General features: G+C 44.9%; 1 protein-coding gene across 1 annotated transcript in view; it reads left to right on the forward strand.

The window, feature by feature from the left end:
* The first annotated feature begins 9,005 nt into the window (after positions 1-9,005).
* LOC120988547 (complement C3-like) overlaps positions 9,006-15,219 on the forward strand; it is a 50,312-nt gene continuing 44,098 nt past the window's right edge. Inside the window, exons 1-3 of the mRNA XM_040416065.1 lie at positions 9,006-9,072; positions 9,888-10,077; positions 11,639-11,801. Coding sequence (XP_040271999.1) covers positions 9,008-9,072; positions 9,888-10,077; positions 11,639-11,801 — 418 coding nt within the window. The 5' untranslated portion in view covers positions 9,006-9,007. The remainder of the gene's footprint in view (positions 9,073-9,887; positions 10,078-11,638; positions 11,802-15,219) is intronic.

Here is a 15,219-nt window from a genome sequence, read left to right on the forward strand (position 1 = left end):
TTACATATACCTATGCTGGGTGAGATAAATATCTCGGCAAAAGACAACTTTTCCCATTTTTTTATACAAAGTTGGCATTTGACCGAGATATTTCTCTCACCCAGCATGGGTATATGTAAAATGACACCCCAAAACACATTCCCCAACTTCTCCTGAGTACGGCGATACCAGATGTGTGACACTTTTTTGCAGCCTAGATGCGCAAAGGGGCCCACATTCCTTTTAGGAGGGCATTTTTAGACATTTGGATCCCAGACTTCTTCTCACGCTTTAGGGCCTCTAAAATGCCAGGGCAGTATAAATACCCCACATGTGACCCCATTTTGGAAAGAAGACACCCTAAGGTATTCAATGAGGGGCATGGCGAGTTCATAGAATATTTTTTTTTTTGCCACAAGTTAGCGGAAATTGTTTTTTGTTTTTTTTTTCTCACAAAGTCTCCCTTTCCGCTAACTTGGGACAAAAATTTCAATCTTTCATGGACTCAATGTGCCCCTCAGCGAATACCTTGGGGTGTCTACTTTCTGAAATGGGGTCACATATGGGGTATTTATACTGCCCTGGCATTTTAGGGGCCCTAAAGAGTGAGAAGAAGTCTGGAATATAAATGTCTAAAAAATTTTACGCATTTGGATTCCGTGAGGGGTATGGTGAGTTCATGTGAGATTTTATTTTTTGACACAAGTTAGTGGAATATGAGACTTTGTAAGAAAAACAAAACAAAAAAAAAAACAGGGGGGTGATCAGGGAGTGTATATGGGGTTATCACCCCCCTGTCATTGATCACCCCCCTGTAAGGCTCCATTCAGACGTCCGTATGTGTTTTGCGGATCCGATCCATGTATCCGTGGATCTGTAAAAAACATACGGACGTCTGAATGGAGCCTTACAGGGGGGTGATCAATGACAGGGGGGTGATCAATGACAGGGGGGTGATCAGGGAGTCTATATGGGGTGATCACCCCCCTGTCATTGATCACCCCCCCTGTAAGGCTCCATTCCGATGTCCGTATGTGTTTTGCGGATCCGATCCATGTATCCGTGGATCCGTAAAAAACATACGGACGTCTGAATGGAGCCTTACAGGGGGGTGATCAATGACAGGGGGTGATCAGGGAGTCTATATGGGGTGATCACCCCCCTGTCATTGATCACCCCCCTGTAAGGCTCTATTCAGATGTCCGTATGTGTTTTGCGGATCTGATCCATGTATCCGTGGATCCGTAAAAAACATACAGACGTCTGAATGGAGCCTCACAGGGGGGGGTGATCAATGACAGGGGGGTGATCAATGACAGGGGGGTGATCAGGGAGTCTATATGGGGTGATCACCCCCTGTCATTGATCACCCCCCTGTAAGGCTCCATTCCGATGTCCATATGTGTTTTGCGGATCCGATCCATGTATCCGTGGATCCGTAAAAAACATACGGACGTCTGAATGGAGCCTTACAGGGGGGTGATCAATGACATGGGGGTGATCAATGACAGGGGGGTGATCAGGGAGTCTATATGGGGTAATCACCCCTCTGTCATTGATCACCCCCCTGTAAGGCTCCATTCAAATGTCCGTATGTGTTTTGCGGATCCGATCCATGTATCCGTGGATCCGTAAAAAACATAAAGACGTCTGAATGGAGCCTTACAGGGGGGTGATCAATGACAGGGGGGTGATCAGGGAGTCTATATGGGGTGATCAGGGGTGATCAGGGGTTAATAAGGGGTTAATAAGTGACAGGGGGGGTGTAGTGTAGTGGTGTTTGGTGCTACTTATTACAGAGCTGCCTGTGTCCTCTGGTGGTTGATCCAAGCAAAAGGGACCACCAGAGGACCAGGTAGCAGGTATATTAGACGCTGTTATCAAAACAGCGTATAATATACCTGTTAGAGGATTTTTTTTTGAGAAGCATCTACAGCCTGCCAGTGAACCGCCGCTGGCAGGCTGGAGATCCACTCGCTTACCTTCCGATCCTGTGAACGCGCGCCTGTGTGCGCGCGCTCACAGGAAATCTCGCCTCTCGCGAGAGGACGCGTATATGCGTCCACCCAGAATAGCAGAGCCGCCGCCAGGACACAATCCTGCGTATGGCGGTCCTGAGGAGGTTAATATTGATGACCTATCGTCAGGTTAAGTCATCAATATCAGATCTGCAGAGGTCTGACACCCAGAAGCCCCACCGATCAGCTGTATGAAGAGAAGGCACATGCAGTCTCCTGTCTCTCTTCCTGCTTGCCGCTGCTATCTCAACAGTAAGCAGGAAGAGACATAGGAGACGGTACACGCGCACAGGGTGTCGGACCTCCCCCCAATCTGAAATTGATGACCTATCCTGACAATAGTATTAAAAAAGAAATTCATATATATCACTGGCATAGGCGTAGCTCGGGAAGTTCTCTTGTATACTTCCCACGCAGTCCAAGCAACAAAAGAGCCTGCAGTATTATATTAAAATCTTCTTTATTTCATTATTATTTAAAAAGTATAATAGACACATACCAAAGTCCATGTTTTAAAAGTCCAAATCACAGAGGCAGACAAGGCACAAGGCTGTGGGCATTTCGGTGGCGTTCCCCTTCTTTAGGCATATTCTGATGATAGATCATCAATATTAAAAGCCTGGAAAACTCCTTTAAAGGGAAGTGTAATATAGCGCCGTCTGCATCTTGTTGAACTGTTGGCACAGTACATAATTACTGTGCCTCAGTAAAAAAAATTAGACACAACTTTTTTTCCGTCATACATAACACGAAAAAACGGGACCTTTATTTGTGCCCATAGAAATGTATTAGGACGGAGCAAAACAGAATGCTTCTTAAAGGGTTCCGTTTTCATTCCGTCCTTAAACTCTGTTATATTCCGCTATAACCCTGTTATAACGGAACAGTATAACGGAATTACTAAAGCTAATGTGAACCCACCCTAAGGCCTCTTTCACATGATCAGTATTTTGCATCAGTATTTGATCAGTATTAGTAAGTCAAAAGCAGGGGTGGGTCCAAAACACAGAAGACATGCAAATATTTGTATTACATTTTATCTCTGTTTTGGACCCACTCCTGGTTTTGGCTTACAATTAATGATCAAATGAAGGCTTTTTTTTTTCTTTTCTTTTGACGGATCAGAAAAACTGAAAAATAAACAGTGATGTGAACACAGTCTTGCTGCCACTTCTGCTGAACTTCCCCCCTTTCCACTCTGTTATGGGGCCATTACTGTCACTGCTTATGCCACTGCTGCCATCCTCCCCACTCTGTACTGGGGCCACTACTGTCACTGCTTCTACCACTGCTGCTGCCACCCTTTCCACTCTGTAATGGGCTACTGTTCCGCTCCTCCTGAGCAAATTGCTGATCTAAATCACACTGCCAGTTTACTTTGACATGTCAATGCCCCAAGTTTCAAACATTCAACACAGAAATAGACCCCTGCCCCAGTGGTGTACCTTCTATAGAGGCAGACCACTCGACTGCTACATGGTTGTTGGGGCTATAATCTGCCCGCCAGAGCATCATACTCACCAAAATTGAGTGGTCACAGTAACTCTTAAAAGGGGCCACACACCTATTCTGCTGCCGTTGCCCATAGCAACGTGCACCCAAATTGAATTATTGCTTTCTGCCGACCTAACTAATTGAGAGAACACATATAAAACTCTGACAGTGAGGACCCTACACAGCTGGGCTGCAGCAACCCACCACCAGCAGCTAAAGCTGCCTGCACTAGGCTTCTAACCATCCGGCTTCCAGTGCAGGAAAAGAGAGACCCTGCAGCCCTGACCATATCCAGTTTGGCCATTAGGGGGCAGTGAGGCTCTTCTTATTGACCAAAGCATCACCTCAGGAGCATCCCGTCATGAGTTTCAGCAGCTCCAGCAGCAATGAGGACTTCAGATCCCTCATCTGAGGAGACCTCATGTTGTGAAAGAAAGATCATGGACTACTTGAGCCACAACGTGACTGAATCTAACAGGTGAGAGGATTGTTGGCCTTTGCAGTTTTTTGTTGCCCTTGTTTTATTCTTCATCCCAAGGAGCATGGTTTGTTAGGACTCCGCCCAGAAAAATTATCTCCAAGTTGTGCCCATAAGCGCCCATCCCTTTTCCCCCCTTCTCAGGTCAAAGGGGTTTTGCAGTTTTTTAACCTGATGATCTATCCTCTGGATAGATCATCAGCATCTGATCGGCGAGTGTCCGACACCTGGGACCCCTGCGGATCAGCTGTTTGAGAAGGCAGCGGCACTGGCAGTAGCGCTGCGGCCTTCTCGCTGTCCATCGCAGGCCCAGTGACGTCACAACCAGTATCAATGGCCTGGCGGGGCTAAACTCTGTTTACTTGAATGGAGCTTAGCCCCGCCCAGGCCATTGATACTAGTCGTGATGTCACTGGGCCAACGGTAAACAGTGAGAAGGCCGCGGCACTACTGCCAGCGCCGCTTCCTTCTCAAACATCTGATCAGCAGGGGTCCCGGGTGTCGGACACCCGCCGATCAGATGCTGATGATCTATCCAGAGGATAGATCATCAGTTTAAAAAAACTGCAGAACCCCTTTAAGTGTAAACTCTATTTGCACTATGGGTTCTCACCAAGATTTAAATAACTGCAATAACCTATGACTCTGTACTACCTCATGAGACCAGTAGTGGGAGCCTGTGTTTTTGCAAGCTTGAGCTGTTGATCATTCACAGGTCGGGAGCCTTCCATATGCTTGCACTATTTTTTGCACTGAAGTTTTACTGTTTTTTGCAACGTTAAAGCACTTTATCCCATTGTATGGACTCTTTTGATGGGTACAACAGTGTGATTTTCATGCACTTTTTGAATGGACTTGGGTGAAATAGTACTGTTATCTAGATAGCTACCCCTTGCTCCATTGCTCTTGCAGACTGCCTCTGAGGACTCAAAGTATAAAATAGTCATTTTGCCCTATGTTAGTTTAGAAAGCCTAGGTATTGTACTGTGTCTGCATATGCCCTTAACTGTTTTCTCTCCACAGACTTCAGAGTGAAAGGAGTCAGAATGTCCTGTGTCTATAGGATCATGTGCTGTTGCTATACCAGAGGACCATGACGTAGACTCACAAGCAGTACCATTGCTACAAGCAGCACCAGTGCCTTAACACTTTAAAGGGTAACCCTGCTGCCAAAAATATGTATCTAGGTGCCTTAAAGCACTATGCACTTCCCCAAGGAGAAAAGTTAAAAACTCCCAGGTTTAGATGTCAAGGTGATGAAGCATAAAGCATGATTTGACCTTGATGCAGTGAAGGCATTACATGATGAAGCCACCCTTCTATTTGGAGGCCTTCATAATTTAGTGGATACAACCCTGGCCATGTCATACAGATTTTGGAGTAATAAGTGAATGCATAATGCCAGTATAATCTCTAAGTGAGTAGGGAGTTCTTAAATTTTTAGACTGTAGCAATTTCAGCTTATATTCAGTTATGGGGACCTAAAAGGAGATAAGTAATAGAAAGTAGTCTAAAGCAACCCTTAAAAAGGAACCATGGAGCAAGCCCTAAGCACAAGCCGAGGGCGGCTTGATTTTAAGTAAGGGGGTATGTAGTACCCCAGAGCAGGAAATACCATTCCTACTTCCCTGTTACTGTCTCTAATGTCTAACAAATAATGTCATCTGTGTACTTGATTCCAGGTCCTTTGACACTGTATCTTAATCGTATTGATATGAAACTGTTATGTTCATGCACTGTGCCTGGTTGTCCAACAGGTGGCAGTGTATTTAGCAGAGAGAGATCTTTAGTTAGAATGGAACTTACCATTCCATTCTCCCCCTTTAGGGCAGAAATGGGCTAGTCCCTTCCAAGGGAGAGGTTGCAGGAAGCTATCTTCAGTGTAGTCTAGTCTAGTCTAGTGTTGAAAGCAGACACATTGTCACGGTAGGTAAGATAAGGGAAGGAAAAAGAACACAACAAGGCAAACAAAACAATTGACTAGGCCCCAAATGCTAGGGAACAAAGGGGTCACCACCTAGCAATCCCTAAAACACTTTCCCTAAGCTGCTATGCCCATGTGCATATCTCGATGGTAGATATGCACATGCCCATGCACCTAAGACTATAGCACACTGAACCAAACCCTCAGCTGTAGAGAAGAGGGAAAGAGACACCCAGCTCCTTCAACAACCAAAGGAGCTAGCGTCACCCTAGAGGCCTAGTCAAAACAGACACAGAAGGAATAAGGGAAAAGGACTTATCTAGAGATGTGTTGGAGCAGACGATCCAGCAAACTTCCAGAGCTCACACAAGGCAGAACTATAACCCGCAAAGGCTATAGGGAGAGGGAGGAATAAAAAGCCTCACCAATTACCTAAAGAACAACACCTAGGAGGAGGTGGGATTCAGTTCAAACCCACAACAAAACAAACTGTCAGATCGAGTCACGTGCAGCAACTCTGACAGATCTCCTCAGAACACCCACAGGGCAGGGCGTGACACAAATCAAGATAGTGCAGTGACTTTCCAGGGGAAGCAGCTTGCAAAGCCCCCCGACTCCTTTTACTTATTGCGAGCGGGTCAACAGCCAAAGGAACCCCACTCAAAAGGTACCAGAACAGTCCTAAAGTCTAGCTACCAGTTGGAAGCCAGATTCTAGCACAGCAGAGAAAGATAAAGCAAGGTTTTCAAGTCTGCCTGCCAGTTTACCCCAAAACCTGCTGGAGCCACAAAAACATCAAATATTATTTGGATGCAAGTTTATTCAAGTAAAGCTATTGAACTTTCATCATGTCTGGACTCGATTTATTCTCCACTTCCTACAACTCTCCCCTTTATTTCTTCAAAGCCTAACCCTGGGGAGCGACGGTATCCAGGTAGGAGCATCGTGACACACACAGAAACTAATAAGGCCGCATCACCACTCGGCAATTCCTAAAGACCTGGGACACGATCGGCCCTTGAAGGTGGCACATTGCATATTTCTTTTAGAAGATGACTTTAACAGTTGTCTCTGTGTATTCACACATCCTGGAGGGAGAGGGGATAAGAGAAGCCTGATTTGGACGCATTCATCTATGATTTTTTTTTGAGTGATGGAAGGATGCTTAAGGAGCATTTTCTTCAGTTCCTTGCCATCTGCGGGGAATGGGGTCTTTGATTACATTTTCTGCATTAGTTGTATTATTTATTGAATGCTACATTGCTCCATTGTTGCTGTTACTATAATCACTACACTGCGTGCAGAATTATTAGGCAAATGAGTATTTTGACCACATCATCCTCTTTATGCATGTTGTCTTACTCCAAGCTGTATTGGCTCGAAAGCCTACTACCAATTAAGCATATTTGGTGATGTGCATCTCTGTAATGAGAAGGGGTGTGGTCTACTGACATCAACACCCTATATTAGGTGTGCATAATTATTAGGCAACTTCCTTTCCTTTGGCAAAATGGGTCAAAAGAAGGACTTGACAGGCTCAGAAAAGTCAAAAATAGTGAGATATCTTGCAGAGGGATGCAGCACTCTTAAAATTGCAAAGCTTCTGAAGCGTGATCATCGAACAATCAAGCGTTTCATTCAAAATAGTCAACAGGGTCGCAAGAAGCGTGTGGAAAAACCAAGGTGCAAAATAACTGCCCATGAACTGAGAAAAGTCAAGCGTGCAGCTGCCAAGATGCCACTTGCCACCAGTTTGGCCATATTTCAGAGCTGCAACATAACTGGAGTGCCCAAAAGCACAAGGTGTGCAATACTCAGAGACATGGCCAAGGTAAGAAAGGCTGAAAGACGACTACCACTGAACAAGACACACAAGCTTAAACGTCAAGACTGGGCCAAGAAATATCTCAAGACTGATTTTTCTAAGGTTTTATGGACTGATGAAATGAGAGTGAGTCTTGATGGGCCAGATGGATGGGCCCGTGGCTGGATTGGTAAAGGGCAGAGAGCTCCAGTCCGACTCAGACGCCAGCAAGGTGGAGGTGGAGTACTGGTTTGGGCTGGTATCATCAAAGATGAGCTTGTGGGGCCTTTTCGGGTTGAGGATGGAGTCAAGCTCAACTCCCAGTCCTACTGCCAGTTTCTGGAAGACACCTTCTTCAAGCAGTGGTACAGGAAGAAGTCTGCATCCTTCAAGAAAAACATGATTTTCATGCAGGACAATGCTCCATCACACGCGTCCAAGTACTCCACAGCGTGGCTGGCAAGAAAGGGTATAAAAGAAGAAAATCTAATGACATGGCCTCCTTGTTCACCTGATCTGAACCCCATTGGGAACCTGTGGTCCATCATCAAATGTGAGATTTACAAGGAGGGAAAACAGTACACCTCTCTGAACAGTGTCTGGGAGGCTGTGGTTGCTGCTGCACGCAATGTTGATGGTGAACAGATCAAAACACTGACAGAATCCATGGATGGCAGGCTTTTGAGTGTCCTTGCAAAGAAAGGTGGCTATATTGGTCACCGATTTGTTTTTGTTTTGTTTTTGAATGGCAGAAATGTTTATTTGTGAATGTTGAGATGTTATATTGGTTTCACTGGTAAAAATAAATAATTGAAATGGGTATATATTTGTTTTTTGTTAAGTTGCCTAATAATGATGCACAGTAATAGTCACCTGCACACACAGATATCCCCCTAAAATAGCTAAAACTAAAAACAAACGAAAAACTACTTCCACGAATATTCAGCTTTGATATTAATGAGTTTTTTGGGTTCATTGAGAACATGGTTGTTGTTCAATAATAAAATTAATCCTCAAAAATACAACTTGCCTAATAATTCTGCACTCCCTGTATAATCTGCTCTTTTCTTCCCTCTCACTTTGCCCTGAATTGTGCAATGGTCTTTTTTGCTGGAGCTGTGTGATTTCCCGGCAGTGTTGATTTAGCATTCCTGTATTTGTCCCACAGCCAAATGTTTACTTACTGTACAGTACCTTAAATCTTTTCAGTTTATGATGAAAAACTCCATACGGTCAAGGTGAGAACTCAGGCTAAAATCCTTTATAAACCCCCTCTGTGTCTGCAAACAGCACATAACCCTGGCAGTATCATGAGGTTAGGAGCTTTGTGTCTTCTTCTACTGTATGGACTCATTGGGTCCTACGCGCAGCCACCGTGAGTATAACCTGACCCTATACATCTAGATAGATAGATAGTAATTGTACTGAAAAATGAAGCCATAGTTATATGTAACAAAGTCCTTTTCACTGAGTGCAACATAGAACTGGAAACACATGTATCAGCAGCAAGCTTTCAATTTAATTCTTCTCTAGCACCAGCTGAGGAGCTATGGTGGTTGGTTGGATGACTGCAGTTCTGTACTTACGGTAGGTGAAACTGACCTAGTAGTTGTTTGGTGATGGGTGTCTTAGCTGTAGTCCCTCACCTCACAACAGTGTCTTGGGTATGGTTCTGGAGAGTAGATGCTCTACGAGCTACATACCAACTCTCTGGCAGGGTCATGAGAGTTGGTGCTCTATGAGCTACTTCCCAACTCTCTGGCAGGAGAGGGATAACTGGGTCTTTAACTTGGATACGGTTCCTAGGAGTTGGTGCTCTGTGAGCTACTTCCCAACTCCTCCACTATCAGGCCAGGAACTTTCACATCCAAACTAAGCCTGCACTCTCTCTAAACGAACTACCCTAGACTTCCCCCTCTTGGCAAGAAGTTGGACCAGACCACTCTAGGGGTGGGACAAGATGGTTAATCCTGTTGCAGCCAGGCATTGCCAACCAGTACCTCCCCTGCTGGATCAAATGACATAGTACAACTCACATTACATATAAAACATATACAGTAAAAATGCAGTAATTAAATAACACAATAGTAGTACCCCCAGGTCTGGGGTACGACATAATCAAACTGGGACTATTCAGTATCTGCAGATTTCACATATTGACCTTTTCTCTCCATCTGTTTCTTCTACTAGATGCAGCCTGATAACACCCAACGTGCTTCATTTGGACAACAAAGAGACCATTATTATAGTAGATGGACATGGTTCTGCGTTTGATGCTGAAATCATAATCCACGACTTTCCCCTGAAGAAATTCACTTTAGTTTCAACCAACGTCTCTGTCAACAGCAATAACCGATACTTTGGAGATGTTAAGTTGACGGTAAGATTGCAGTCTCTCGAGTAGAAGTCCAGGCATCACAGGGTACAGCACCATGGAATTAATGGCGCTTTAAAATAAATAAATAATAATAATAATATTAATAATGCCGCGTTCAATGCTGATCGCGGGATCTGAAAGTCACATTGAGCCTTAATCAGGGGTTTTAAAAAAAAAATGCATACCTCATCCATTTTTTCTTTTATCAAAATGGCCGCGATGGCCTCTCTGCGAGCAAATGGATGAGGTATGCATCTTTTTTTTTTTTTTAACGCCATTTCAGGAAAAATTGATTCATTACTGATTCGTCCCTTTGGTTAATGCTTCAGTCCCTTTCTAGATGTTTTTCTTGGTTATATCTTTCAGCTTCATGGCCTAGGTCAGGAAGCACTAACTCTATTTCTTCTTCTAGCTATGACTTTGACTTTCATATTTAGTTCAATCCAAGTATGTAATTGACTAATCCAAATCACAAAAAATTCTAAAACAAGCAGGGGCATAATGATCGCGGTCGCAGAGGGTGCGACCTAGACTGGCAGGTGGAAGGGACCCGCTGTGCTCACATGTAATGGGGCCCGTTGTCACAAATTAAGCAGGTGGGCGGAGCCTAACCGATTTTAGACAGGCTCCCTCCACCAGCTTAATTTGTGATTAGTTTTAGTAAGTGTCGGGGTCTGATGCTGGGGGCCTGGAAACTGGAGTGCATATCATGCAGGTAAGCTGAGTGCTCTGACGGGGCCCAGCATTAAGTGCAGTGAAAATGCTGGGCCCCATTACATGAAGATTGTGGTCAGTGGGGAACACTACTAGGGACTGTGGGAGGCACTAATGGGGGCAGTGAGGGACACTACTAGGGACTGTGGGAGGCACTAATGGGGGCAGTGAGGGACACTACTAGGGGCTATGGGAGGCACTAATGGGGGCAGTGGGGGGACACTACTAGGGGCTGTGGGAGACACTAATGAGGGCAGTCGGGGACACTACTGGGGACATTACTGGGGGCAGTGGGGGACTCTACTGGGGGCAGTGGGGGACATTACTAGGGACATTACTGGGGGCAGTGGAGGACACTACTTAGGGCTGTGGGGGGCACTACTGGAGACATTACTGGGGGCAGTGGTGGACACTACTGGGGCGCATTGGGGGACACTACTGGTATGGGGGCAGAGACAAACATTACTGGGGGCATTACTGGGGGATCAGGGACCAGGGGTGTAACAATCACGGACACAGATGGTGCGACCAGGCACAGTGTGTGTGGGCGGGCGTCCTATCCAAAGTTTGCCCTGGGGCCCCTAGCACTCTAGTTACGCCACTAGAAACAAGCATTGCTGATGAGTGCTTTTAGATCAGTTGGACGTTGTGTTACACTCCCTAGTGCTACCAAAAGAGTAATGAAGTATTACACAGTTCTCACTGAAACCAATGGGCTTGATTTTCATATTCTCCAGAGAGAGAAACGCTCCTTGTAGATTCTATGCGGTGGTTAATAGATCTGGGTAAGAGTTATAGCCTTTTCCTTCCTTTCATCCTCTTCAGATTTCCATTATGACTTTTCTTTCAGATCCCTTCTAATAATTTGGAGAAAAACCCAAATAAGAAACAGTTTGTGTACGTCACTGTAAAGTCTGCTGCTTGCTCTCTGGAGAAAGCTGTCCTGGTGTCCTTTCAAAGTGGATATCTATTTATACAGACTGACAAACCCATCTACACCCCAGGATCTACAGGTACAGTCAATGTTTGTCACAAGGGTGTCACAACCTATCGCTGACCCTGTTGTGCCTGGGGTCAGAAGGTCGAAGCGGGTGGCTAATCACTCGGTTTCAAGAGATCGCTCCATGACCTAGTGGTGGGAATGGATTACGGTTCAGGTTTTCCTGCTTAGATTTGCGATCCCATTTTTGTCCCATTTAGGAATCTGTAGCTTTTCCTTTCAGCTGTTCTTTGTCAGTCACTCCCAGCTACTATATATTCTCCCTTTCTGCTTCCCTTGTTGCCAGATATAGACCTTCCTTCTAGATATTCTATTCTTGGAGTTGCTGTGGAGGTTTTGGAACTGGAGCTGTTGGATCTCCAGTTCACTCCTGTTTGTTGTCTCCCTTTGCGGATTGTTTGTGGTGTTTGTCCTTTCTCTGTTGTTACCCTAGGTGTCAGTGGTGAGGACTAGTGCTCCCATCTCCCTATTCACTACCTAGGCCTTATTTCAGGATAAGCCAGGGACGAGGCACGTGATCGGCGTATGGGTTAGCAGCGTGTCAGGGCAGCCAGGTGCCAGTGCTAGGTGAGTTAGGGGGTCACCATTCCTCCCTCTCCCTAGTGAAAGGGTACTCTCCTTCACTCCCCTATGTGTTGCACGTCTGTTACCTGCCATATTAGACGTGATAGTGTTATGTCATAATCACAGCCCCAATTCCAAAAAAGTTGAGAAGCTGTGTAAAATGTACATAAATGTAGATAAAAACAGAGTGAAATGATTTACAGACCTCATAGACTGGACCGCCATCAGGGCAGTTCAGCTACTACTACTGTATGTGGCCTGGAGCTTCATAGTACGCTAGGGGGCTTGGCCATATCCTGCAGCTGTCACCAGCATTGGAGAAGCCCACAGTACGATCCTGCAGCCATTCCTTCTAATGAAATGAAGCTGCCCTGTCTGCTCTAGTAGAGAAGGAAGCTGGGGCAGAGGCCCCTATCACCAGCCATGGCCAGTCTGCACATAGCGATCCTGCCTCCCCCTGACGTCTTTGCTAGGTATCAACATGAGCTTCTTGAAGGCCGTCCAGGCCCTGCTCATCAGTGGGGAGGAACAGGAGGGGGAAGCTACCAACACTGAGCTGAACTTCATCTGTCTCCAGAAAAGGTAATATGCGTGTGTATGTTTCCGTGTATAAATATAAATATATATATATATATATAGCAAATATGGAAGTTCTGGGCAGCACACCTTGTAAAACAACCTGTAATAGCGGGTGCCAGCGGTGTTGCACTTTACCAAAGTGTTATTGAATAGAAATAAATACACCGCAGCACTTCCAGTAGCTGAAAATAGTGGGTTCCTTTTATTCACCCATGCAACGTTTCGATCCACTTGCTGGGACCATTTTCAAGCCGCTTGAAAATGGTCCCAGCAAGTGGATCGAAACGTTGCATGGGTGAATAAAAGGAACCCACTATTTTCACCTACTGGAAGTGCTGCAGTGTATTTATTTCTATATATATATATATATATATATATATATATATATATATATATATATATACACAGTTGCAAGAAAAAGTATGTGAACCCTTTGGAATGATATGGATTTCTGCACAAATTGGTCATAAAATGTGATCTGATCTTCATCTAAGTCACAACAATAGACAATCACAGTCTGCTTAAACTAATAACACACAAACAATGAAATGTTACCATGTTTTTATTGAGCACACCATGTAAACATTCACAGTGCAGGTGGGAAAAGTATGTGAACCCCTTGTATTTAATAACTGGTTGAACCTCCTTTGGCAGCAATAACTTCAACCAAACGTTTCCTGTAGTTGCAGATCAGACGTGCACAACGGTCAGGAATAATTCTTGACCATTCCTTTTTACAGAACAGTTTCAGTTCAGCAATATTCTTGGGATGTCGTGTGAATCGCTTTCTTGAGGTCATGCCACAGCATCTCAATCGGGTTGAGATCAGGACTCTGACTGGGCCACTCCAGAAGGCGTATTTTCTTCTGTTTAAGCCATTCTGTTGTTGATTTACTTCTATGATTTGGGTCGTTGTCCTGTTGCAATACCCATCTTCTGTTGAGCTTCAGCTGGTAGACAGATGGCCTTAAGTTCTCCTGCAAAATGTCTTGATAAACTTGGGAATTCATTTTTCCTTCGATGATAGCAACCCGTCCAGGCCCTGACGCAGCAAAGCAGCCCCAAACCATGAGCCCCACCACCATACTTCACAGTGGGATGAGGGTTTGATGTTGGTGTGCTGTGCCTCTTTTTCTCCACACATAGTGTTGTGTGTTTCTTCCAAACAACTCAACTTTGGTTTCATTTGTCCACAGAATATTTTGCCAGTACTGCTGTGGAACATCCAGGTGCTCTTGTGCAAACTGTAAACGTGCAGCAATGTTTTTTTTGGACAGCAGTGGCTTCCTCTGTGGTATCCTCCCATGAAATCCATTCTTGTTTAATGTTTTACGTATCGTAGATTCGCTAACAGGGATGTTAGCATATGCCAGAGACTTTTGTAAGTCTTTAGCTGACACTCTAGGATTCTTCTTCACCTCAGTCTGCGCTGTGCTCTTGCAGTCATCTTTACAGGACGGCCACACCTAGGGAAAGTAGCAGCAGTGTTGAACTTTCTCCATTTATAGACAATTTGTCTTACCGTGGACTGATGAACAGCAAGGCTTTTGGAGATACTTTTATAACCCTTTCCAGCTTTATGCAAGTCAACAATTCTTAATCGTAGGTCTTCTGAGAGCTCTTTTGTGCAAGGCATCATTAACATCAGGCAATGCTTCTTGTGAAAAGCCAACCCAGAACTGGTGTATTTTTTTTATAGGGCAGGGCAGCTGTAACAAACACCTCCAATCTCATCTCATTGATTGGACTCCAGTTGGCTGACACCTTACTCTAATTAGGTCTTGGAGATGTCATTTGTCTAGGGGTTCACATACTTTTCCCACCTGCACTGTGAATGTTTACGTGGTGTGATCAATAAAAACATGGTAACATTTAATTCTTTGTGTGTTATTAGTTTAAGCAGACTGTAATTGTCTATTGTTGTGACTTAGATGAAGTTCAGATCACATTTTATGACCAATTTGTGCAGAAATCCATATAATTCCAACTGTATATATTAGGGTGGCCAGACATCTGGATGTAGGCTGGACAGTTTGGTTTTCTGGCTTCCTGTCCTCCGTCCGTGCGCTGAGACGCAGAGATGTCCTCCTTTCCAGCAGCTCACGCTCAGACAATAGAATTGTGCTGTAAGAGCGTGAGCTGCAGGCACAAATTGACTGACTGAGGCTTCTCTCACTGCCAATCAGTCACTAGAGCTGGCAAACATGCCTCTCTGGGCTGACTGAGGGGAGGAGAAGCACTCCAGGCCACCCACAGCTCACCTGAAGGTCTTCCAGTACTTTCCCCCC

This window comes from Bufo bufo, chromosome 1 (assembly GCF_905171765.1).
Source record: "Bufo bufo chromosome 1, aBufBuf1.1, whole genome shotgun sequence".
NCBI lineage: Eukaryota > Metazoa > Chordata > Amphibia > Anura > Bufonidae > Bufo > Bufo bufo.